The sequence below is a fragment of the Lissotriton vulgaris genome, chromosome 9 (genome assembly GCF_964263255.1).
Source record: "Lissotriton vulgaris chromosome 9, aLisVul1.2, whole genome shotgun sequence".
NCBI classification, from domain to species: Eukaryota; Metazoa; Chordata; class Amphibia; order Caudata; family Salamandridae; genus Lissotriton; species Lissotriton vulgaris.
The window spans coordinates 670,550,382-670,574,657 of record NC_141697.1 but is presented as its reverse complement, the minus strand read 5'-3'; the positions used below and the strand labels follow the sequence as shown (position 1 = coordinate 670,574,657).

Below are 24,276 nucleotides of genomic sequence, written 5' to 3'. Positions count from 1 at the left end.
CATCTATAGCACCCTCCGTTCCCAGGGTTTGGCCCTTGCGGTGGTCCCCAGATTTAGGCTTAGTCGCATGGGTGGCCGCTCGTTTAGTGTAAAGGCCGCGTCAGCATGGAACTCCCTTCCTGTTGAAATTCGTCTGATGGAGGACCTCTTGACTTTCCGGAGGGCTTTAAAAACTTTCCTGTTTTAGCTGCTTTCATGTTTTTAGTTTCCTGTTGTGTTATGTTCTACCTTGTCTCTGCGCCGGGACGCCCCTTGGCTGGGGTATCTGTGCGCATAATAAATCAATATAACATAACATAACATAACATATAAATTCTCTCTTTCAATGTCTAACCCACTCAAAGGTCAACCTATTTTCCAACAATTTGTGCATATGGCATGTTCTACTGACAAAGTTGCTGATGAATTTACTGTTAAATTCTATCAATCCTACAAAGTAGCTTAGCTCGTCTTTGGGTACTACTAATTTCATTATCGTGTTCAACAGGTCTTCTATGGGTTGTACACCTTCAGAAGTGAATTTATGCCCATTATTTCAGTGCATTGAAGTTTAAATATGTATTTTCTTACAATAAGACCATACTCTTGAAATCTGTCCAAAACCTGTCAAAGTCTTTCATTATTTTGTGCCTGAGAGTTCCCAAATATCAGCACTCTCTTAAAGACCGCTGCTGCATTTACCAGACTGAACAGCATGCATTTAAATATATATGCCCCAATGAGAGTGATGAAAGTAGTGAATTCTTGAGAGTTGGGATGTAGGTGGATCTGGTAATAGGCAGACGTAAAATTTAATGTTGAAAAGAGTTTGGCTCCAGCTACAGTTGGGACCATCTCTGTTATGTTTGGCAAAGGGAACTTGTCAACAATTACCACTTTGTTGAGGGCCCTTTAGTCAACACACAGGCGAATCTTGCCATCTGCTTTTCTCACCACTACAATCAGTGCCAACCATTCTGTTGCTTCCGCAGTTCGTATTACATCTAGCCTGCATAGTTTTTCTGACTCTTCTCTCACTCCGTTCTGTAAGTTTAAGTGAAGCCCACATACTGTAGCTCACACAGGACCTGCTTTCTCTTTCAATTTTATCTTGTGCACATGTTGCTTGAGGCATGCTAACTTCAGCATGTTCTTTCTCAAAATCAGATTGCACCTCTACATCCTTGTTAACATATTGGATTAGGATTTCAGGTTCAGCAATGGGATCCAGATAAACTCATGTCTTTTTGTGCTGGCCATCCTAAAATGTTATCTCCTTTACATGAAACTTGAACTTTGCATTCTGTATATCTGCTTTTGTGCTTGATCTTTACCACAAAGTAGCCTATCATTTTTATTAGTTGTCCTCCAGGGACTGTATCCATTTTGTTTACCTGCAATATGTTTCTTGAACAATCTAATAAATACCTCCTCCGATATTATTTTTAGTCTAGAGCATGAATTGAAGCAGACCTCAACCTAGAAGTTCTCATACCTTACTACATCTTTGGTGTTGCTAGACCCTTAATCAGTCATCTGCAGGACAATTTCTTTGCACACCTCGGACACACCTTGTTTCTCAGGTTTCCCGCTAACAGAGCTACTTCTACAGCATGCCATAAAATTTCCTTTCCTCCCACACTTATTACACGCAGCTTACAATGCTGGTCATTCCTTACTGTTTGCCATGTGGTCAACCCTCCAACATCTGTAGCATTGCTCCTTGAAGTTGCAGACACTCCTCCTGCCTTTTGTCATAGTGCCCCTACCTACTTGTCCCTCATTTTTCTCATCGGCAAACATTTGTACATTTTCCTTACTCTTCGTGTTTTGCTTAATTTCTTTCAAACATCCCATCATGTGCTAAACATTGTTTTGCCACAATCAACACATCTTTTATCCAAAGTTACTCTGTATCCTTTCAAATTTGCAATTTAACAAAAACTTGTTCCTGATGCGTTCATCATTTGTTGCTTCAAACTTACATGAGGCTGCCAATTTACGCAACTCAGACACAAATTCCTCTATTGTTTCTCCTTTCTTTTGTGAGCACTTCCCAAAATAATAACACTTCCTGATTGTACTGATCCTAGGAAGTAGATGATTATCTAATTCTTAATACTGATTTTATATTCATTTAACCCCCTTGATTCATCATCACTCAGATCAGGGTACTGCTCTAGGATTTCTTGTCCCTCTGCTCCTAGATGATGTTGCAATAGTGCAATCTTCATTCTGGACCCCAATTGGGCCCAAAAATAATGGAATAATTTTGAAAGACTTTTTTTCCATTTGTTCCACTTCATTGGTGTTTCCCCAGCAGCTGTTAAAGAGAATGGGGGAGGAGTAACACTCTGCATATCAATTTCTCATTTCTGATGTCACATAAAATATCCCCCACCCCACTTTCCCCAACGCCTCTACCTTCACAACAAAGTTGTAACTAAAGTCTTGCAGTTTAAGGCACAGCACTTCACACACTGAGTTACTGTTCTCTGTTTGCCACAGCCAACATCAGTGTTGTGTTTCTCAGCTGTTTCCAGGAGGGGCTGGCTCTATTTAGACAGGAGAGGGCTCTGAAGCCCGGAATCAGTGAGTCAAGTGCTCCTTACTGAGTTAGGACAGAATATAGCAATCACCGGGCAGTAGGTGGTGTACCGCAGAAAGTCTTTCTCCAAGATGCTCCTCTCTTCGGACTCCCACAGAACCCCACAGAAACAAGGATGCCAGTTGCACCCAAGAAGGAAGATTTAAGGAAGGTGAGCAGTCTTACTGGAGTGGACCGTACTTTGGGTTCTTGGGCGCTGAATCCTCCTCATTGTGCAGCGATTGAAACAAGTTAACAATGGTGTACCCTTCTCACTCACACCAGTCCATAGCTGCTTGTCCACAGCATCAGTCATGCTCACATCAGTTCTTCACCTCTTATTTGACTGATTCTCATGGTCCGCATGCACCCCTAGCGAGTGAGGAATGCCAACAGTGGTGAATACTTGTGCTCGGCACGCACCCCTCGCACCTACAACAGTTTGTTGCTGCATGTTTGCGGTATCAAACAGGCTCCCAAAAGTGCATAGCCACTTAAGGTCAGCGGTACAATGGGAGGGGATTCCTCGTGTACAGTGCGCACCCTCGTCAGAAAGCTGCAGTACCCTTCATGCTGACTTCAGGAGCAGAGAGTGACATCAGACCGTTATCCTTTTCTCAAAAGGTCAACACGCTCGATGGAAGTTAAAATCACCACATTTCTCTGGCACACAGTTTTTAGGTCTCGTAGCGATACAGCGCGTCAGCGCTGTACTCGCCGAGATCTTTTGTCACGGACTGTGCTTCCCAGGAGACAGCCTCGGCCACGCGCATTGCCTCTTCAAGGAGGCGATTTCCGCTGGCCACGCGCTCGGCGAACGCGCTTAGCTGCTGTCTCCTGGGAAGCAGCAAGACCACACTTGCATGCCCAGAAACAGCGACAGACACACACACGAGCGCTCATGCACGCACGCACGCACCCAAACATACAGAGAACCCACCCCCGCCGTTGCATACACACACACGCACACACACACACACATGCACCGAGTACTACAGTACTCAAGGGATTATCTGTACTGCCACGGTCCTCCAGAAGTGCTGGAATCTTCTCCCATACCCTGCTATCGGAAAGTGTTGTATTTTTCAGGAGTACGAGGTGGAAGAATCCCTACATTTGCTGACCGAAATTGCCACCTAGTCTGAGCCTGCTCAATAGTGCGGTGTAGTCAGTTGTATCATAAGCAGCCGAGAGTAGGGTGACCAGAGGATTTCATGCCATCAGAACACATCTTTTCAAGTTGTGAGTTTTGATTTAATATTAGTGCATTCTGGGGAGTTGTAGTCTGGACTCATCTAAATTTAGCCAGTTGGGCCAACAGATTGGATAACAATAATATGTAGGAGCAAAGTCCAGAAGTGGAAAATTGGTGTCCCTGTGACATGGAGCCATCTGGTTTACTAGCTGAGAGACTGAAGAGAATCGGAGCTGCTAGAAAGGAACCAGACTCTGGAGATGGACATCAATGAGGTGGAAGAAAATCTCTTCTAAGTGATTATCACAGAGTAAGACTTGCAGCTCACCCGAAGAATAATAGTATGACTCACAAAACGAAGGTCTGAATCACCTTCAGTAGAATGAAAGGCGCAGTAGATATTCATACTTCCTCTAGCAGTTTGTATGAGTATTTTATTCACAGAACCCTCCAACTCCCAAAAAATTCTGTAATTCACTGTAGATTAATCAGCGGTTTCACATTTTGTGAATTGAATGCATATGTGTGTGCTGCCAAGAGCCGTAGATCCCAAGTACAGTAGAGCACAAGAGCAGCAGCACAGAAGAATGCACTGTAGGAAGCACACACTGACAGTAGCACATCGGGACAAAAGCGAGATACACATGTTATTCAATTGAAAAGCATGCATACAGCACGTGGAAAAGGCAAGCATTTCGTCATAAATCAGACCGCACAACACAATATATATATAGACAGACACACACACGAGCGCTCATGCACGCACGCACGCACCCAAACATACAGAGAACCCACCCCCGCCGTCGCATACACACACACGCACACACACACACACACACGTGCACCGAGCATCCCCCCCACCCCTCCGCCGTCGCACACACAGACACACACACACGCACACATACAGGCATCCCCCCCCCTTCCCCGCTCACCGGTCAACGGCCCTCCGGACTTGTGCAGCCTCCGACCGCAGGGCTCTCCCTCGGTGCTCCTCCAGGCACTCCGTGGGCGCGGGCTTCACAAAACGGAAGTCCCGCCCCACGATAGGTTTCGTTTTGTCAGTCCCGCCCCACGATAGGTTTCGTTTTGTCCTTTTGTTTGTAGAATCGTAGGGTTGTGACTGAATTAACACTCCAGTGTTTTGGTTGTATAGCCACATCTATCTAATTATGAAGGTCAAGGAATGTGCAGATCTCTGCCAGGAGACTGATTAAATCTTATCCAGTGGGTGGCGAGGGAGGCGGGCAGGGGCATCAGGAAAGGAATTGGGTAGAGGAGGACAAGGGAAGGGACTATGAAAGAGTGTAAATGTCTTAGCCCATGAAGGGTAAATGTTTCTGAGCAAGCTGGAATTGACATGCGCGTGATGGACGGGTAGTGAAAAGAACTGGGAGCGTGTATATCCAAAGAGAAGAGGTGTAAGGACAGGAAACACCGCGTGTAAAAACAGGTTCATGGGAGCCAAAGGATTCCAAGTAACGTTTCAACAGGAATGTTTGCCGTTTTTTACTAAATTGAAAATGAGTTCCCGCTTTCCCACATGATGACTTGGGTGCAAGGTAAGGTGAGCAATACCTTCACTGTTCTGTTTTGTCGCATACATTAATAAGCATAAATTACCCTAGGTTTTAAGGAGCTATAACTTTCCCTTGCTTTAATGGCCCCAGGCTACAGTCATCATTAAATACCGCTACTATGCACTGGTCAGATCAGTACAGAAAATCTCAGTGGACAAGTAAAGACCAAAGAGCATTCACACCCCTGTCTATTAAATATTGTCGATGTCTCAAGGCATTAGTAACTGTTTAAGTCCCTGCAATGACCTCGCACATAAATAATATAAGTGTTCCCAGGCATTAAATGTAAATGCCTCATGCAGCAGTGACCTTTCATAGCCCCATAGAATAAATGAGCATTAGCTGTGTCACACACTACTAGCACCAATGGCATTATTGGTTCCAGACAAAGTCCATAAGGAGTATTGATCGATCATTAGTGTCCTGTGAATAGGAGTCTCGATGTTGTCAGACAGTAATGAGTAAAAAATGTGTCCAGCTCTTAAGAAGCCGCATTATAAGGACCATGCAGTTATGTTTATCCATGTCACCCCTCACAGCAGCTGTGTCATGCTTTTTTTTCTTTTAAAATAGCCAATGCTGCACAGCATACGCGAAGCGGTGAAGCATGGCTAAAAAGGCTTGGCAAAGCCAATAGGATTATTAGTAAGGACCTAGTGTTTTTTTCAGTGTTCAATTTCATACATGCTAGTAACTTTTTAAAAACTTTAAATTTATTTGAATTTCTGTGCATCATTTAAAATGTGTGCATGGCATGATTAGTTTTTTTTTTTAATTACACTAGCATTGTATTCTCGTGTTCAACGCTGATGCAATGTAAGTTTATGTATATAAAGCTTGCACACACTGTCACTGCTCACCAATTCAAAGTTTGCTAAAAATGTTATGCAACGGCATGGTCATACACAATGCCAATAACTCAAACTTTAATGCTGCGAGACCTATTGCATTGTAAATGCTTGTTTCCCCATGTCAATAACTCAAACTGTGAACAGGGGTCTCGTCAGGACGACCATTAAGCCACCACAGCGACCACTGCCAGTAGACACTTACTTGCTGCACAGGTTTACAGCCAGTGACATTCCACAAATGTAATCACTGCGTACCAGAGTCAGTTTGACTCAACTATCTCAGACTCAGTCGTGTGACCAGTTCCCTGAAAACCCTTCAGTTCCTTAGATTGGCCATTCTCCATTTTCCTGCTGCATCAACAGTGTGTTGAGGTGTACCTGGACGTATCGCATCCTCATCACCAGTGCCCAATGCAAGATAAGAGGGTTACTCAATACGCAGACCAGAGAGTGAAGAGAAGCATCAGGTTTATTCTATACAGCTCATCCACATAATAGCAACTGCCAATTCCAGAGCATGCAGGCTCCTCGCACAACATTCTAGAACTTTGTGACCGCAAGGTTCCACTGTTCTAGTTTATTCTACAATATTCTTGTAGTTTATACAGAGCAAGCAAAATGGGTAACGGACAGATACCACACACACCTTACAAGAACGTGCACACCCAAAATAGTATTTATTCTGATTACACAAATTATTTTCATGATGCATAAAAACCATATAGTATAACTTGACACATTCCCAAGGAATTACATAACCCACTGTCTGAACAGCAATGAAAATGATCAGTAATTCCAAAGGATAATTGAAATAGAAGTTCTAATAACTAATTTCAAGGGGAATAAATCATGGAAGTCTGAGCCACAAGTATGAGTCTAACAAATTGCATAATTTAGGAGCAACAGCCAAAAAATGTCCCAGAAAAAAACCCAGCACTTTTCTAACTTTTGGTACATCTAGCTATAATATGTTATGTTATGCAAAGGTGTCCTGGAGCTAGCCGATGCCTAACTGGCTACCAGAAAAAGGCTATTGGGAAAACAGGCAAGTCTTTACTTTGTTGTTTGTTGTAGGTCTCACACTAGTTCTGCAGCATGATAATATGTTGTTGTTTTATTGCTTAGAAAGCATGTACTACTGTTGAAAGGCCACCTCAAAGCATTTTGGAGAGGAGGAAGGGAGCGGTCAGTGGAGAGGGCATGTGGAATGAACCTTGAAGAGAGAAAGAGCTTTCTAAAATACAATTAGCGTACCAGCAGGCAGAGCAATAGAGCACTTATAGCCAAGGCCTCCAGCTTTAGGCAAGTAGGAGAAGATGAGGCAAGATGCAGACTGTAGTGATAAAGAGAGTTCTTGAGAACCATGACGTAGGATTTAGGAGAGTTAGGCAATAGAAATGAGCAGGAAGTACCCATGAAAGAAAACAGGTGTAGGCTTTCAGTGAAAGAGTGAGAGAGGCCACTAAAGCAACCCAAATTGAACTGGATTTGGTAATTAAGGGTAAGCAATGAAGAGCTGACAAAAATCACCAAGTAATCATGCCCTTATGATAAATTTAATGTGTAACAGTTTTGCGTAGCAGCTGTCTGCGAAGGAACTCCAATTGGCATACCTTGATGATTCGGAGGTGAATTGCATCCTGACTGGTGAATTTGTGGAATTTGCAGTATTGTATTGATCATCTGAAGATTAGCAATGACGGCTGCAAGTGCAGCCGAGAAACAACTGACTTACATAACATTCCACTGAAAAATACCAAAAAGTGATGGATGGAATGCTTAAATTAATCGCAGTCACTGGTAATTACACTGGGCCGCATTCCAGTGTATCATTATTTTACACACCATGCCACCTCAGTTACCAGACGCTGAGATGAATTCAAGCATTTCATTCATCACTTTTGTATACTTTAGTGTGTCGCCCTAAGTTCCACAGGTATGCGCAAATGTGGGTCCCGTGAACACTGTGCCACTGGAACTAAGTTGTTCCCAGCTGATGAGCCCATAACAAGAGCGAAAATGCTTTTGGTTGCTTGTGATCTGGTTCAGGGAGAACTTGGTTTGGCAGTTCAGGCTGAACTGTTCCTATTGGAGTAGGGTCAAGACTGATTAGCATTTGGCTGGGTCCAAACTGAGGTGGCATGGTGTGCAAAATAACGATGGACCGGTCTGCGTCCCAAGTAATTACTAGTGGCTGAGATTAATTCTAGCATTCCATCCATAACTTTTTGTATAGTTTTCTTTGGGAAATCTACATATTTGACAGTTGCTGGCCAGCACCTAGTGACTGTGACACAATGAGAGGAAGCAATGAAGAAGATAATCATGCCATGGAGAAGCGGATACAACCAGACAGCTTGCAACTCAGATGCTCCAGGCGATCCTACTAGAAACCAGTATAGCTCATAGAAGAAATATAACACACCAGCGATATCTTTAGAAGCCTCCTAGCAGAGGAAGATGTAATGTCGAGGAGCAGTGCCAGTCGGGGACAGGGATATTACGATCATGGGGAGAGGCAGTGGACAAATGGACAGTGGACGCCACTTCCTGTAGGATGGTAGTAGACAGGAAGTGGAGGAAGACAAAGGGGCTGTTGGATTCAGGACAAGCAAAGACACACATGGGTGGAGGTCAGCTCCCTCTTTTGGAAAATGATGTCATTGGTAGGAATACCAATAGAACTAGAATTAGAGGCTGCTAGAAGCAGACATGTGCTGGTGGCCTCATTTACAACACAAAATCCACACTCTTTTAAAACTAAAACCATAAAACACCTTTTTGTGGGCCAGTACCCACAGAGAACACCTAAGAAAAGTGACTGCAGCAGAGCCAGATGCCAGTAAAATCTCCATATTGTTGGGCGTCATTTTCCAGAATTTGACAACGAGCAATACCTTGTAGACATTGGGAAGTCCGTCGCCCCTTTCTAAGGAATGATCCCGCACCCACTCAGAAATCTGTGACAGGAGCGAGGAGCTTCAAAAGGCCTGCTACAAGCCCTCCCAACCACTATTGCTGCAAAAAGCAAGTAGTATTGATGGGCGGCATTATCTGCCAAGAAATAAGACAAATGTTTTGTTTTTGTATATGTAAAATTTATTTTCTATAAAATATTTTGAAATTAAAAAAAAAAAGGCATTTGGATGCACATTTTATATTTCCCATCCAGATAAAGGCCGAAAGTGTGCATACAATAAACTGAGAATAACGTGGGAATGTCGAGCAATGTTCTTGTCTTCTCTTAAAATGGCCTACAGCAGAGACTAATCTGAAACCTAATAGACATCTTATCTGTGATCATAACGTGCTGCTCTTATTATCCGACCTTTTTCTGTACTAACATTGCAGGCATTCCTAACACAATTTCAATCAATCAGAGGTTCGGGTCAAGCAGGAAACTCCCTGTCAGCTCCAGTTGGCCATAAGCTCTCATCGTGTGTCTGTGAACAGGTCAGCATCGGGGCGCAAGGGCCAGCAGGAAGAGAAAAAGAGGAAAACAAACAGACCTCGCGATAAGACGCAGCCTGCCCTCTCCGCGTGACGCAGACGATGAGCGGCAAAACATCTCCTCGTGGGCACGAACCGAGGAGTATTTTTAACTGCCTGCCCCCAACCCCCGCCCCCTCCACTTACGAAATCGGATGTGACACGTCACGTGGACGAGTCCTCTGTGTGAGACAGCAGGAAAGGGCGGAGGGGTTAAATTCACTGAAGACTCCTTTTAATTGTAGGTTTTTCTGGGCTAAATTGAATTCAACACCTTTTTATCGATGGGATTTCCTGTACAAGAACTCTGGAGATGGTGGGCAGTCGTTCATATACAAATGGGTTAGAGCAACAAGACAGAAAGGGAACAGTGGGGTGTATCTGTAACGCTGCAGCTGAGATCTGAATGAATATCTTAAAGGCGAGTTCTGTTCAGTCACCTCAGAATAGCTGTCACACGACACCATGATGGGCCTAAGGATTAACATAGCACACGTTTAAAGGCTGTGGCCATATGTTCATACCATGTCAACTTGCAGGAGCAGATAAAGCACATTCAGTAACCTGTTATATTAGGTACACTCATTTTAAAAGATAAAATAATTACTAACATAACATACCATTATGTTTCAAAACAGAGCATCAGTCAGTGCATGCACATGGAGTGGAGTGATCTCAGTCACTCCCAAACTCCGGATGGACCCCTTGACCAACCCAGAGACTGGGTATGATGGTAAAGGCCCGAGGTCCGGCAGTGCCAGCAGACCAGACTACACCACAGCCTGGGTTTTACAAGTCAAGACAGTTCTACCTCACATAAAAGATTCACAGTTACCCTAAAACAGCACTTCAGTCCCTCACAGACATTTGAGAGACGAATCACAGCTTCGACTGTCGAATGTAATAACAGACACAGAACAAAAATATGCTTTACGGAATTAACTCAGAGCTTGGAGAAAGGTGGGTGTATTGCAGGGCAGGGAAAGGCAAGTCACGCTCCGGGAAGCATAACCAAGGGCTTAAGTAGGCCAAGACCAAGCCCCTGTTCCTGCCCCAATGGCCTGATCTGTGGTGCTATATTTTTCTTAGATGACGCACATAAAATGGTGTGACAGCTTCAACATTAATGCCTCTTGTTGCCATATGACTGTCAGGACTAGCTTTATATGAATGGAGACCATTCAGGTGTACGAAACCATTCCTGCTAGTCAAGTCTTAGAGTAATATCTTCCAAACTTTTCTGTAATAAGAGCTATTTATGACCAATATCAATCATCAAAAGATACTAACGTTATTAGGGTTGCTTTAGTGACCACATCACACAAGGTTACATTAGTGGCCACCAAATGCGAGACCACCAGCAATATTCACCTCAGTGCATCAGGCTCTATTGCCAAAAATAATGTAAAAACATGTGTTGTCAAAGCGGATGCCTCAGCGTGGATAATACATAAAAGCCATCACTGCAAAGCCCCTGATACTGACTTAATAATAACAATAATCCTCCCCAACACCTCATGATTTATCATTCAAATCGATTTAAATATATTTTGGGAATCCAACCATTTTTCTTGAAATATCCTCTTACAAGTTCTTGAAATACAGGCATTCTTGTCTCAAATACACACTTTATAATTTAGTTATATATGTATTCAGTCAACCAAAGTAAAGGTTCTAATTTAGTACTCTGGGCTGCACAGGGGAGAGCTACTTAGAGATAGGCGAAGAGCTACTTAGTGGTAGGCGAAGAGCTACCAGTGTCCCACAAGCAACTCGTTGGAGAAGCCTGCTTCAGAGTGTGATCTTCGATTCTGTTTGCCTGCTGGCTCCTGAAGCATGGAGCACCTTTCTTCCTGACTCATTACGCCCAGCAACAGCAGTCGATGATGAGTGAAGTTCAGTGGCTTATATTGTGCTATCCAGCACACCTGTGAAAGGGGAAAGAGCTAAACATGAGGACTTTTCAATACAGAGACTTCTGCTTACAGTTTGAGATCTAACCTACCATACAACTCATGCTGTCTGGTTGCAAAGACCTATTGTCAGCTTACCAGACCGTATAGTGTTTTTAAAGCCCCCTCATTGCTTAACGTTGTGTGGCATTGTTGTTGCTCACATATGCTTGCTTCTCATTCAACGGCTTGCCTTGTCTGTCTTGTGTATGATCTTCTCCTAGAGCATAACCTTTATACTTGTGTCTTCCCACGGTTCACTTCAAGGGCACTACTTATTGTTTTTGCGTAAGCACTCCACGAGTGTGCATGTGTTTTCCAGCTGTCTCCCTCATATGCTCCTCCACCCCATGCTCTGTGTTGCTTTCTCTCCCATGCATCTCTCCCTCCACAGTGCTCTCATTTGTTTTTGTGGAAGCACTCCACAAGTGTATATATTTTCTAGCCGTCTCCATTGTGTGCTTATCTCCACCTTTCCGTTTCTTGTTGTTCTGTCTTATCTTATTAAATTTCCATCTGTGATAGATAAATAAAAAAATTAAAGTAAATGGAGCTTATATATTTCTGCTGATGCTTGCTTGTGTTCTAAAGCAAGAACGCATCAGTGAAATGAGGGGACCGTCAGAAAACCTTTTTTTATTTTTTATTTCTACGGTGCTGCACAACGTCTCCATTCTGTACTGCTCCACCAAAAGCAAGTGACAAAGCCAATAGGTAATGATTGCAAGGCGAATAGCTTTCTAAGGCTTGTTTCTTTTTAGAAAAGTGGGAAATAGGACATGTGTTTACTTTATATGGTTGCTGAGGAGACCTTAAACAATTGCTAAGGCTTTAATTTATAGGTGCAAGAAAGTTACCATTGTCAGTGTAGGTAAAGTTTGACTCTGCTAGCACCTGGGTCCCTTGCCGAGCCCCATTCCTTTACATAGGGAATCAACATTTTGCATAGTCCAATAGATTTGTATTTAATCTGGCAGCTAACATTAGAAACAACAATACAATGGCACCACTTTAGAAATTTATAACAGAAAATGTTCGCCTGTTTTGACATATGATACAGGAATTTGGGGTTACAAGGATGTGAGCAGCTTCTGTGTTGGCGCCTTTGGATGAACCCTCTGGTATCCCACATTATACAGTACATGAAAAGTTCGGACTAGGTTATTGTGGAGGACTTAAATCAAATTAGCACCTTTTTTGTTATGGATTGCAATGTGGGGCAACAAATATGCACCTTTAAGTGAAGCCATAATACAAGATTTTGTTATGTGGTCATGGCCTGAAGATTCAATGGATTGCATATATTTAGTCTGGTATTGAGAAATCGGGGAGACTTACTGTGTTTACTGATCCACTTGAAATGACACCAAGGAACAAAACATGGTTTAAACAGTCTTTCCGGAAAACAAGGAACCAAGGAAGAAACGGGGAGGAAGCTAAAAAGCGATCTAATAGAGAGTATGTTATGATATAAACCCCCAATGGTATGGTGTTAAAATATCGATTGCAAAAATATAGCTGACATAAATATCGTTGTAAAAATATCGTTTACAAAAATATCGACACCCTATACTTAAACAGGTAAGTACATAAATATCGACTCCAAAATATCGTTGTAATTAATATAGATGTAAAAAATATCGACTTTTTAAAATAATTAAAATTACATTAAATAATAAATGAATATAAGTACTATTAACAAAATACATGACATTACTTTTATTTTTTAACTATTTCAAAAAAATTTACTACACTTTTTCATTATAAACTTAATAAATGTGGACATATAAATTGATTTTACACATTACTTTATATAACAACAATAATAATACATACATATAATTAAAATATACAATATATTACTGCAAAAATTGTTGAATCGCTTTAGCTTGTTCTGTAAACATAGAGGCCTAGTCATTAACACCACCAAAACTAAGCTGCTCTATTTTAACCCAAGTAAGTCCTCCAGGTCCACCCTATACCTTGATGGAGAACCTTTGGAGCGCATAAAAGAATTTGATTATTTGGGAATCAGAATCACTCATAATCTGAAGTGGCAGGCCCACATTGATAAAATGCTTTCGAACCACAAAAGGGTGACCGGTGTCCTGGGGCGGGAACACCGCATGTCCACCTCTAAGCCTATCGCCCCGGCCCTAGATATTTATGCTGCAAAGGCTGTGGGCAGCGCCCTTTATGGTGCCGAGCTGTGGGGCTTCGAGTGTACTAGCGCACTTACTACCTCTGAAAACAAGTTTTTTAGAGAGCTAGCATCCCTCCCGATGGGTACCCCTATCAAACCACTAATGAGTGATTTGGGCCGTCGCCCTATCCGGGATATAGCCAGGCTTCGGCCTCTTTTATATTGGGCCAGGTTATGGTGGACACCTGAGCTCTCCAAATATCTTGATGGTCTGCTAGAGGTCTTGAACCTTAGTGGTTCACATAAAGTTAGTTGGATTCATAATATTAAAAAGCTTCTGAGTGAGGTTGGCTTCCCAACTGGATGGGAGCGTGGGATCTCTGTACCCAAGTCTGAACTTAAGCGAGTCTATTGGAACTGGGTGGATGAGCAAGATCTAAGGGACCCTAACCAGGGTAGGCTGACTGAGGAGTTTAAACAGCATAAAATTGAGCCTTGTTGGGAGCCCTACCTGGATTTTATTGCAAAACCAAGGGATAGATCTCTGTTCATCCAGTTCAGGTTGGGAAACTTACCTCTGCATGATTACACCTGCAAATGGAAGCCCCCGTATCAAACCCCATCTGAGTGCCCTACCTGTAAAGGTGTTAACGAAACCATTGCCCATGTCTTTTTTGTGTGCCCGGCATATGCAAAGCCTAGGCAGAGATGGCTAAAACCCACATGCCTATTGCTCGGCACCAGGAGCCATTCCGTAGCCCTGAGAATTCTTAAAACGGACACCAGCACACGCCTAGTCTGTGGGGGTGCTAAAATTCCTGAGCTGGGCCTGGGTAATAAGAGCAAAAACATTGTGATGTATCACTTTTTAACTTAAAATTTTTAACTTTTATTCTTACAAAGCTTTCACTATTTAATACGCTTCTTAATCTATTTATTGTATCATGGATGTTTTTCTATTGTCATTAACTTTGTAAATCGCAGTAACCTATGAATTATGGTTCCTTGTTTTTATCTTGTGTATGGGCTTTTATGATATCATATGTGTATCGAAATAAAGCTTTGAATATATGAAAATACATGACATTACTTTTATTTTTTAACTATTTCAAAAAAATTTACTACACTTTTTAATTATAAACTTAATAAATGTGGACATATAAATTGATTTTACACATTACTTTATATAACAACAATAATAATACATACATATAATTAGAATATACAATATATTACTAATTAAAACATTTGATAGCGTAGGAGTAAAAATTACTATTCCCACTCCAGAGGGTGCAACAGTAGGGAAAACTGACCCTGAACCCAAAAAATATCCCTTTAGCCAAGAACTGAAAACTGACTCTGAACCCTAAAAATACCCCTTTACCCAAAAACCCAAAACTGACCCTGAACCCTAAAAATACCCCTTTACCCAAAAACTGAAAACTGACCCTGAACCCTAAAAATACCCCTGTACCCAAAAACTGAAAACTGACCCTGTACCCTAAAAATACCCCTGTACCCAAAAACTGAAAACTGATCCTGAACCCAAAAAATACCCCTTTACCCAAAAACAGAAAACTGACCCTGAACCCTAAAAATACCCCTTTACCCAAAAACTGAAAACTGACCCTGAACCCTAAAAATACCCCTTTACCCAAAAACTGAAAACTGACCCTGAACCCTAAAAATACCCCTTTACCAAAAAAACAGAAAACTGACCCTGAACCCTAAAAATACCCCTTTACCCAAAAACTGAAAACTGACCCTCAACCCTAAAAATACCCCTTTACCCAAAAACTGAAAACTGACCCTGAACCCTAAAAATACCCCTTTACCCAAAAACATTTTCACTAAAAAAATCCTGTACACACACATAAAATTAATTAAAAAATTAACATAATTAATTACATAATTATTATTCAATTAACTAATTGAAATGAATTAACTATTATTTATTACACTAATTATATTCATTTAAAACATTAATTAATCTATTATTTGATTATATTTAAATTACTTCCCACCCTACTCCCCTATAAACCCACAACCCGCTACGGAACTATTAATACTAAATTCAACTTAAAATACATTATTAAATAATAATATACTACTAAAAATACTACTTTGACTACAAATATTCATTAAAAACACTACATTACTTATAATTATTAAAAAACGATATTATTGTAAACTATGTTTTTGTAAACGATATTTATTACAACTATATTAATGTTAACGATATTACTTACCTGTCTGTCGATATTCTGGTCAGACAATATTTTTGTCATCGATATTTCTTCCTGTAGATATTTTTGCAGCGATATTTAGGTTAGTCGATATTTTTACGACGATATTCCTGCTCTGTACCCCCCCAATGTAGAGATAGTTTTACATTCCTGTAAAAACTCACTTCTTAGTCGGTTAAGGTTTGGAAATTTAAGATAGCAACTCTGTTTCCCTTGGGCCAGTATGACAGGGTGGCAAGTTTGTAACTGACCATGTGACGACACTTTATCACAGACTCTTCTTTATTTTATGTTTACTTGCAAAGTTTATGGTATATTGTCACAAACGTTGTTATTCCTGATCCTAGGGGGAAATAGGTTTTACCAAATGCATATCAGCATTAAACATGTTACACCAGCTTTCCTGTAAGTTAAAGTGGGTCTATTCTTAGAATCTGCCCTTTGGTATAGTCAAGTCAATAGTCAAGTCAATAAATTTATATAGCGCGCTACACACCCAGAGGGTCTCAAGGCGCTTGAAGAGATGTGGGGAATTACTTCTCGAATATCCAAGTTTTAAGTTGCTTTCTGAATGCTAGGTGGTTATGAGTGAGGTGAAGGTGCATGGGAAGTGAGTTCCAGGTTTTGGCCGCAAGATAGGAGAATGATCTTCCTCCCATTGTGGTTTTGTTGACGCGGGGAATAGCAGCGAGGGCTTGGTTGGAGGAGCGCAGCTGGCGGGAGGGGGTGTAGAAGGAAAGACGTGTATTGAGGCATTCGGGTCCAAGTTCGTAAAGGGCTTTGTATGCGTGGGTGAGTAGGCGGAAAGTAATCCTCTTATTGACGGGAAGCCAGTGGAGGTTTTTCAGGTGACCAGAAATGTGTTCTTTGCGCGGGATTTCTAATATGAGTCTGGCTGATGCGTTCTGGATGCGTTGGAGTTTTTTCTGAAGTTTTGCGGTGGTACCGGCGTAAAGGGTGTTTCCGTAGTCCAGGCGGCTTGTAACCGGTGCGTGGGTGACCGTTTTTCTAGTTTCTGAAGAACATACTTTATTATGTATGGATTTTTAGTCGGCGAGGGCCTTTAACAAGGGAGAGGGACTTTAATAGCCGGTATAGCCCAGCTACGAAGGGCTATAACGCTATTAGAACATCTGCCACTAGAGGGCAGAATGTTCTAACAAAAAAACGCAAAGCCTTATGGGAGCGTGAGGGGATTGGAATCCCCTCAGGCTCCCTGAAGTCTTTGTTCACAGCCAGAGCTGTGAACAAAGAAACATTGGAATGTTGGAGCTCCAGGCTTATACCAGCAATTAAAAGCCCAGAACTCTCCATTGTTTTCAATAGAGCTCCCAACATTCCAATGTTCTAATATAGCCTTATAGCCCGCCGTAGCGGGCTATACTGGCTAATAAAGGCCCGCTGAATCGTTAAAGGCCCGAGCCGAAGCGAGGGACTTTAACGAGACAGCGGGACTTTAATAGCCGGTATAGCCCTGCTACGAAGGGCTATAAGGCTATTAGAACATTCTGCCACTAGAGGGCAGAATGTTCTAACAAATTAAACAGAGGGTTCTCGAAGCTCGAGGGCACATAAATCCCCTCGAGCGTCGAGAAGCCTTTGTAGAACATTGGAATGTTGCTCTGCGGGCCTTTACCGGCCTGTAGAAGCAGGGAGCACTCCATTGTCTGCAATGGAGCTCCCAACATTCCAATGTTCTAATAAATCTTAATATGATTTTAAAATGTTTGTATGAGGTCAAAAGATTGTGTTCAGTTTGAAACAAACCGTATAAGCAACTTTGAAATATAAACAGTGAAAGATCAAAAGAGCAGACATTTACAAAATTTAAATAGCAGTCATACAGTATGCCCCATCGCTTTGTTTAGTCATGGGTTATAGTGACAAAGTGCATTTAAAAAGTTGGTTTAAAATACATGACATATAAACCACAGTATTGTTGGGTGTTAATAATTTAAAAAACAACCTAGTCTAGTTCATTAAATGAAGTACTCGGAATAAAATAATGTCATTATTTCCCAACAATTCTCCTACTGTTAACTACATCATCTAGGAACCTATAAATAGTGAGGCATACTTCATCTTTCTGGAGTAACTACAAAAATTCCAATGCTTCTTTGCACTTTTGAATGTTTAAAAGTCTCAGTAGCAGTGTCGATAAGCGATTACGCTGCTCTTTATACAACTCACAAAAGAAAAACAGACGGAGCTGTTATTGAGACACTGAATTATTGCAGGGACACAGCAACACATCCTTCTTTATAAACGCATTAGAGGGATAGGACACCAAGCCTAAATCTCCTCAAGTAACACCTTTGTTTTTGTGGTATTTTGAGCAGATAGGGTTCAATACCTGGCTTAGTGCTAAGGTAAAGATATGCCTCGAGTGACCTATTCTTCAGGTCAGCTGCCCATCTTCTCTCAACAAAAAGCTTCAATACTTCGCCTTTTGCTGTGGCTTTGTCCGAACAGTTAGTACACAACGGGTTTTCAAAAAGGTCCATTCTAATAATTGTTCGGAAGTCCTCTCTAACGTATGTGAGGCTGAGCCATTAAATGCTGTTGGCCGCTGCGAGCCTAAGGGAATCAGTGATCACAGTCTGGGTCAGGGCTGCTTCTTGTCTGGACCAGACTGACAGCTATAGCATGGTGAGAGCAAGTTTCGATGTATCCCCCAAATGTCGGCGGCGTAATTCTTCATTAAAAATTGCAGATGGAACACTATTGGGAAGTGACAGCAACCTATGCAAGAACGTGTTCCCACTGGTTTGAAGATCAGGAAAGTCTTTGTGACCCACATACCCTTGGTCCATAAGAAACAATCAGAATCGGTCTGATTTTGTATATTGTCAGGGCCATGTCCAGGGATGTGGCCCCTAGTTTGGCGGCAAACTTAAACAGGGAAGCGATGGCTTGATCAAAGTGGTTCATTCTAATGTGCCTCAGATGCTTCCAGGTGTTTCTATTATCAGGCTGGAGCTCTTAATAGGTCAACGCGGGCACACAAGTTAGTAAATACCCATTCATATGAAATGGTGTTGGGCTACTCTAGGGGCAATTTGTTACCAGGCCTAGATCGGACATATAACTCACAAAGCTATCCAGTAGTTTCAGCAACCCCTGTCCCGTTCTGGCCATCAACACATAATCGTCTGCATTAGTGAGTACAGGCAGCAGACAATACTCTACCTTAGGAAGATCAGCTGCGGCATTTAACAGGTGTTCATAAAGATAAATAATTTAAAGACTAAAGAGGAACAGTGCCAGCAAAAACCCCTGCCTTACACTTTTCTGATCTTTATGTAGGTAGTGTATTCCCCTCCCGGCCTGAATATGACACAACCCTCCATGTCCGTGTGCAGCTGAGTAAGTGGACAATTATTGGGTTAGCACCTTTTTGTGTTAACATGTGCCACAACTTTGGTGGCATTATTACATTGTCAAATGCTGAACTGAGGTACATAAATGCAAGGTAGAGACAACCTATTTCACAGTGACGTATTTGCTCATGATTAAATGGAGGTTTAGGCACTGGTCACAGTCCCTATATCCTGTCTAAAGCCATACTGTACCATTGTTAGAATACCCTTCTCATTAGCCCAGATTTAAAGGTGGCCCAACAACACTCTACCCAACAACTCAATGTGGGTCACTTCTGTTTACTGTTCTAAAAATTGGCACAGTAATTATCCTAGACCAAGATTTAGGGGAACCTAGACATCCAGCACTACATTTGTCAGGACTGGAGCTCAAAATGCGAGGGTAAATTCAAAATCTGGATCTTATAAACCCATTCCCTCGACCTGTGTATCTTGCCTGATTGAGTGTGACATACAGTGAAAAGTCAATTCTAAGGACTATATCATAGATCTTCAGGAAGCTATTCAGTTTAGCAACACAAGGATTATGAGCAAAGTGTGAGGGATCACCAAAATTATTATCCCCTCACACCAACATGATCGTCAGCAATAGGGCACAGTCTTACATTAAAATCACCCCCCCTCCTACAGTATAAGAAAGTCCTCTGTGAGTTCAAGTAACAAGGTATCCAGAAAATGAGCTGATCATTCTATAGCCTGGACATTAAGAATATTATTATGATAAAAGTTTATGAAAACTTCTAAAGGTACCCCTGCCACGGACAGACAGATAATATGAAAGTAGGCAGATCCCACAAAAGATCTCATAATTTTGGCTCCCATTGTAGTAGTAATCAAAGTTAAAGAGTCCACCCCTGTTATGCCTAGAGGGAGATGGGGCCACAGGGGTGAACACTCAGTAAAATCCATTGAAATGTATATTTGATCATGACCAAGTCTCCTGTGGGCTGACAATTAACTGTGTGTTGATTAAGAATGTCCCGGTTTCATCAGTTAATTTATCACTTGAACCAGCAATGTTGTATGAATTTTGTCTTGTTGCTTATTTAGAGCAATTTCTCTGTAGATGTAAAGATGTTTTTATGAAGTTTATGATGCTATCTAGCAATTGAAGGAAAGTTTGATTTGATTTAACAAATTTAAGTGTATAGAAGCAGGTGCTCTGAGGATGATTCCCTTAGATGCCAAATGTTTCACTTTGAAAATCTTCTAAAATGTGTAAGAAAGTTCAGAGATGATCTCATATTTCTATATTTCTTTCTGAGGTCCTGTACTTAGAATGTGATTATTTGCATTGGAGCACCATTCAATGATTTATGTATGCATAGGTTTGGAGTGTCCATTGGAGCTAAACGGTGTAGAAATATATTAATTTGACCACAATATTTACATCAGAGACTGGTCCTGGAATAGGATCATAAATGTGTGCTAGGGATTGAGTAACACTCTCCAAAAACTCCAAAAACACAAGGAAAACTTGGCATCAAGCTTTCCCACATCTGGAGTTTCTCCAGAAAGACCCAACATTGCTCAAGAAGTATCAAGACAGGTTTATTTTGTCAATTAAGTAGAGCGCCAACCATTTAACTTTGTATAATAGTATGTATGTGAGGTACTTCAAAGTAAGAACTGCTGTACAACAGGTGGTATAAAGAGGAGGTTAAGAGACAGCCACAGAATGGATGAAAATTGAACTAAGGGTGCATATGGGAAGGATATTGGGTACCAGAGAGGTAATGAAATAAAGGATTGTAGTGTACAGCCGTCTCAAGTAGGAGTCTTGTAGTCATGGAAGTTACACTAGACTCTAAAGCAGCGGTCTCCAAATCGGTCCTAGAGGGCCGGATCCATGCCAGATTTTTAAAATAACTACATGTATCTCAATAGGGATATCCAAAAAATATAGCATGGATCCGGCCCTCCAGGACCGGTTTGGAGACCCCTGCTCTAAAGAATATGAGCACATGAATTGAGTGACTACTTGGGTTTGAGCTAGGGAGAGAAATGAATGAATGAACTGCCCTTTTCATCCAGTCTTACTCTCTGTTTTTATTTCAAAGGAAGCGACATGTGTCAGCCATTTTGGATGTACGTGGCACCTGGAACCAAGCAGTGCGTCAGGAGATTCTGACTATTGTGAAGGACTTTGAGAACAGCGACAGCATGATCCAGCTTCCCCGGGGCCAGGCCTTGTTCTCAGAGATTGTTGTCACAAAGGAGGCACGATGCGTCCACGTCAGCCTGAATCGTGCCTCCCGTGTTAGCATGACTTTCCTCTCCAGTCTGCGCCGTGGGCCCCAGCACCCCCCACGGACGCGACAGCAAGTGCAATATGAAGACCAAGCAGAGTCGCAGATGTGAAGGAAGCCTGGAGGATTCTTTGATAGTGAAGATCCTGTGAGAAGCATGCACCAAAAATCCATAGCAGAACTTGACGAAAATGTGCCTTCCCACTGCCTCAATTTAGAGTGGTCTATACCCTCAAATTAAAGAAAATTGTGTGTCCAGTCAAGAAAGTAATGACTCAAGATTTAGGCCGAAGAGTACACTTTATTACCATTAACTTTATCGTTCGGAATAGCTTGCACCAAATGTTTCCCAATAGGAAGTTAATTTAATTTTTTAAACGTTATTAATGCTGCTTAAACTTGTACAGAAGCACTGCCATGCACTAGAGAACATGCAGCAATATTTTAATAGACTTTTGAAAAATTTTGCAGTGCCTGCAGTGCTCCCAAGGAATCTTTGAAATCTTCTCCAAATCACCTGTGAAGCAGAAAAATGTCATTTAATGTTCTTCATTATTTAGTGCATTGTAGGCATCTGCCTGTGCAATTGTCAGTGGAAGGCATGGGTAGTAAAAGCAAACGCTTCCTGATACTGGTAAGCAGAAATGAATAGTTAGGGTTTATTTGGAGGTGGAAGGATGCTATGGAGTTGCATTTCGACAGCAACAATTCTTGCACGATTAAAGGGAGGAAGTCGTAACGTTTTGAGCTACGTATATGCTGGCAACACACCTCTAGAGCAACAGGATTCACCCTTTAGGGGACTATTTCATGTAGGAAATGGGTTTCCCAGCAAAATGTATGTCGTCCATGTAGACAGAGGATTGCGTCCAACTGCAAGATGGCAAAAGACTGCTGGAAGAAGGCATATACCAGCAAGAGGAGAGACTTCTTTTGGGAGGAGAAAGCCTCTTGACCGGCGATTGTAGCTGGATTCCAGGCAGAAGACGGATGTTCCAATTGGATTATGATGTGGGTATTCCCTCTGGAGACAAAGGCTGGTCTCCCCGTTGACGCAAGGGGCGAAAGCTCTTCTAGATAGAAAAGCGGGAGGACAGTCAGTCAGAGGGGATAGGTTTGATTTGATGGAAAGAATTCCCCCTTCTGTTCTGAAGGCATGGATGGCTCCCTCTGAGTGAGGGGTTTACCCCACAGCTCGGGGAGCATGCTAGTGGCTAGACTAGACAATGAAGCATCTGCTATTCTTTCTGCGTGAGTGTTAGGACACAACCATGTTATACCCATGCATCTTCCGTCCTCACTCAAAAGTCCCTTACTTGTATTCTTCAAATCGAGGTCTTTTGTGGCAAACCCTGAAGATTACAATATCAACAACCCAAACCAGCTGCTTCTATTCTCCAGAGGTTGCTGGCCATAACGACATGCCATCCACACACCATCACTGTATGACCATAGGTATTCATGATCTGTTCCGCAAAAACCTCAGTAGTCCTGTGCATATGGTCTTTCTGATTAACACCGCCCTGTCTGTCTCAAACAAGGGTTGTCTATACTTCCTTTCCCAGAGGAAGGGACTTTAAATGGGTTACTAGATCTGTTTTAGGCTCCTCCCACCCCACCTTAAAGGTTCCATTTGGCCCATGGTATTACTGATTGGGACGTATACTTTACAAATGTTTGAAGACAAGAGGAACGGGATAAGAAAGCTGGTTTTACAAACAAACACGCTTATCCTCATGACCATAGTGTGACATTGGACCTGTGCACCACCAGATCGGTTCTCCTATTTCCGCTCCCAAGAAGCTGTGTCCAATTCTCTCTGTGCTTACATTTCAGTAATAAAGCAATGTTCACTCTGCTGACTGAAATAGGACTAGGTCATCTGGCATGAACATGTACTGCAAGATCTTCACATATCCTACTCCTAGATTAGGCGCACTTTCTACTTGTCTGTTTAGATCAATATTTCAGCAAGCGGAGCCAGGGCAGGACCATGAAACCTCTGAACCACAGTGCTGGGAGACAGAATATTATAATGGAATGTGAATGCTTAACAGTTTGGTTCAATTCAACTCCTTTGAATTCCCACAAGTTTTTATGAACTCCATTTTAGACACAGTAACCATAAGCCATGTGTATGTTTTATGTGAGTAACAATGTCATCATAATTAAAGATGTTAATTTAAATCATGTTCCCGTAATTGATTTATAGTTCTCCTTTGTCCTCTATTCTTTTTCCATATTATGCTCATGTGGGTAGTATGGCTGCTGAATAACACCACACTAGATTTTGGGAATCCTAGGTTGATTCTGCAATTAAACAATGTAGTATCCTAACAGACACTTTAGAACTGTAACATAGGTTTTATAGCAGAATGCAAGGAAACTTTGTTTTAGAATGTTGAGTTTGCAGTTACATGTAGACGAATAAAGACATGTAATATTAAGCCCTGTGTGTGGCAGGTACCCATACTGGAGAGGACTCTACAACCTGCGCAGAACAACCGTACTCTCCCAGAAGGTTTGCCATGGTCCAAGCAAACTGCTCTTCATGCCACATGTGTTGCTGTCGAAATGCAGAATCAATCCTTTATGCATGTGAAGTCAAGGCACAGATCCAACTGCCGT

The 24,276-nt window shown here is 41.9% G+C and overlaps 1 protein-coding gene across 5 annotated transcripts in view; it reads left to right on the top strand.

Moving 5' to 3' along the window:
• EXOC3L2 (exocyst complex component 3 like 2) overlaps window positions 1-23,835 on the top strand; it is a 465,790-nt gene extending 441,955 nt beyond the window's left edge. For all 5 annotated transcript variants that reach the window (XM_086938385.1, XM_086938387.1, XM_086938384.1 and 2 more), the window contains exon 12: window positions 21,460-23,835. In XM_086938385.1, the coding sequence (XP_086794511.1) occupies window positions 21,460-21,760 (301 nt within the window). In that variant the 3' untranslated portion in view covers window positions 21,761-23,835. The remainder of the gene's footprint in view (window positions 1-21,459) is intronic.
• The last annotated feature ends 441 nt before the right edge of the window (window positions 23,836-24,276 follow it).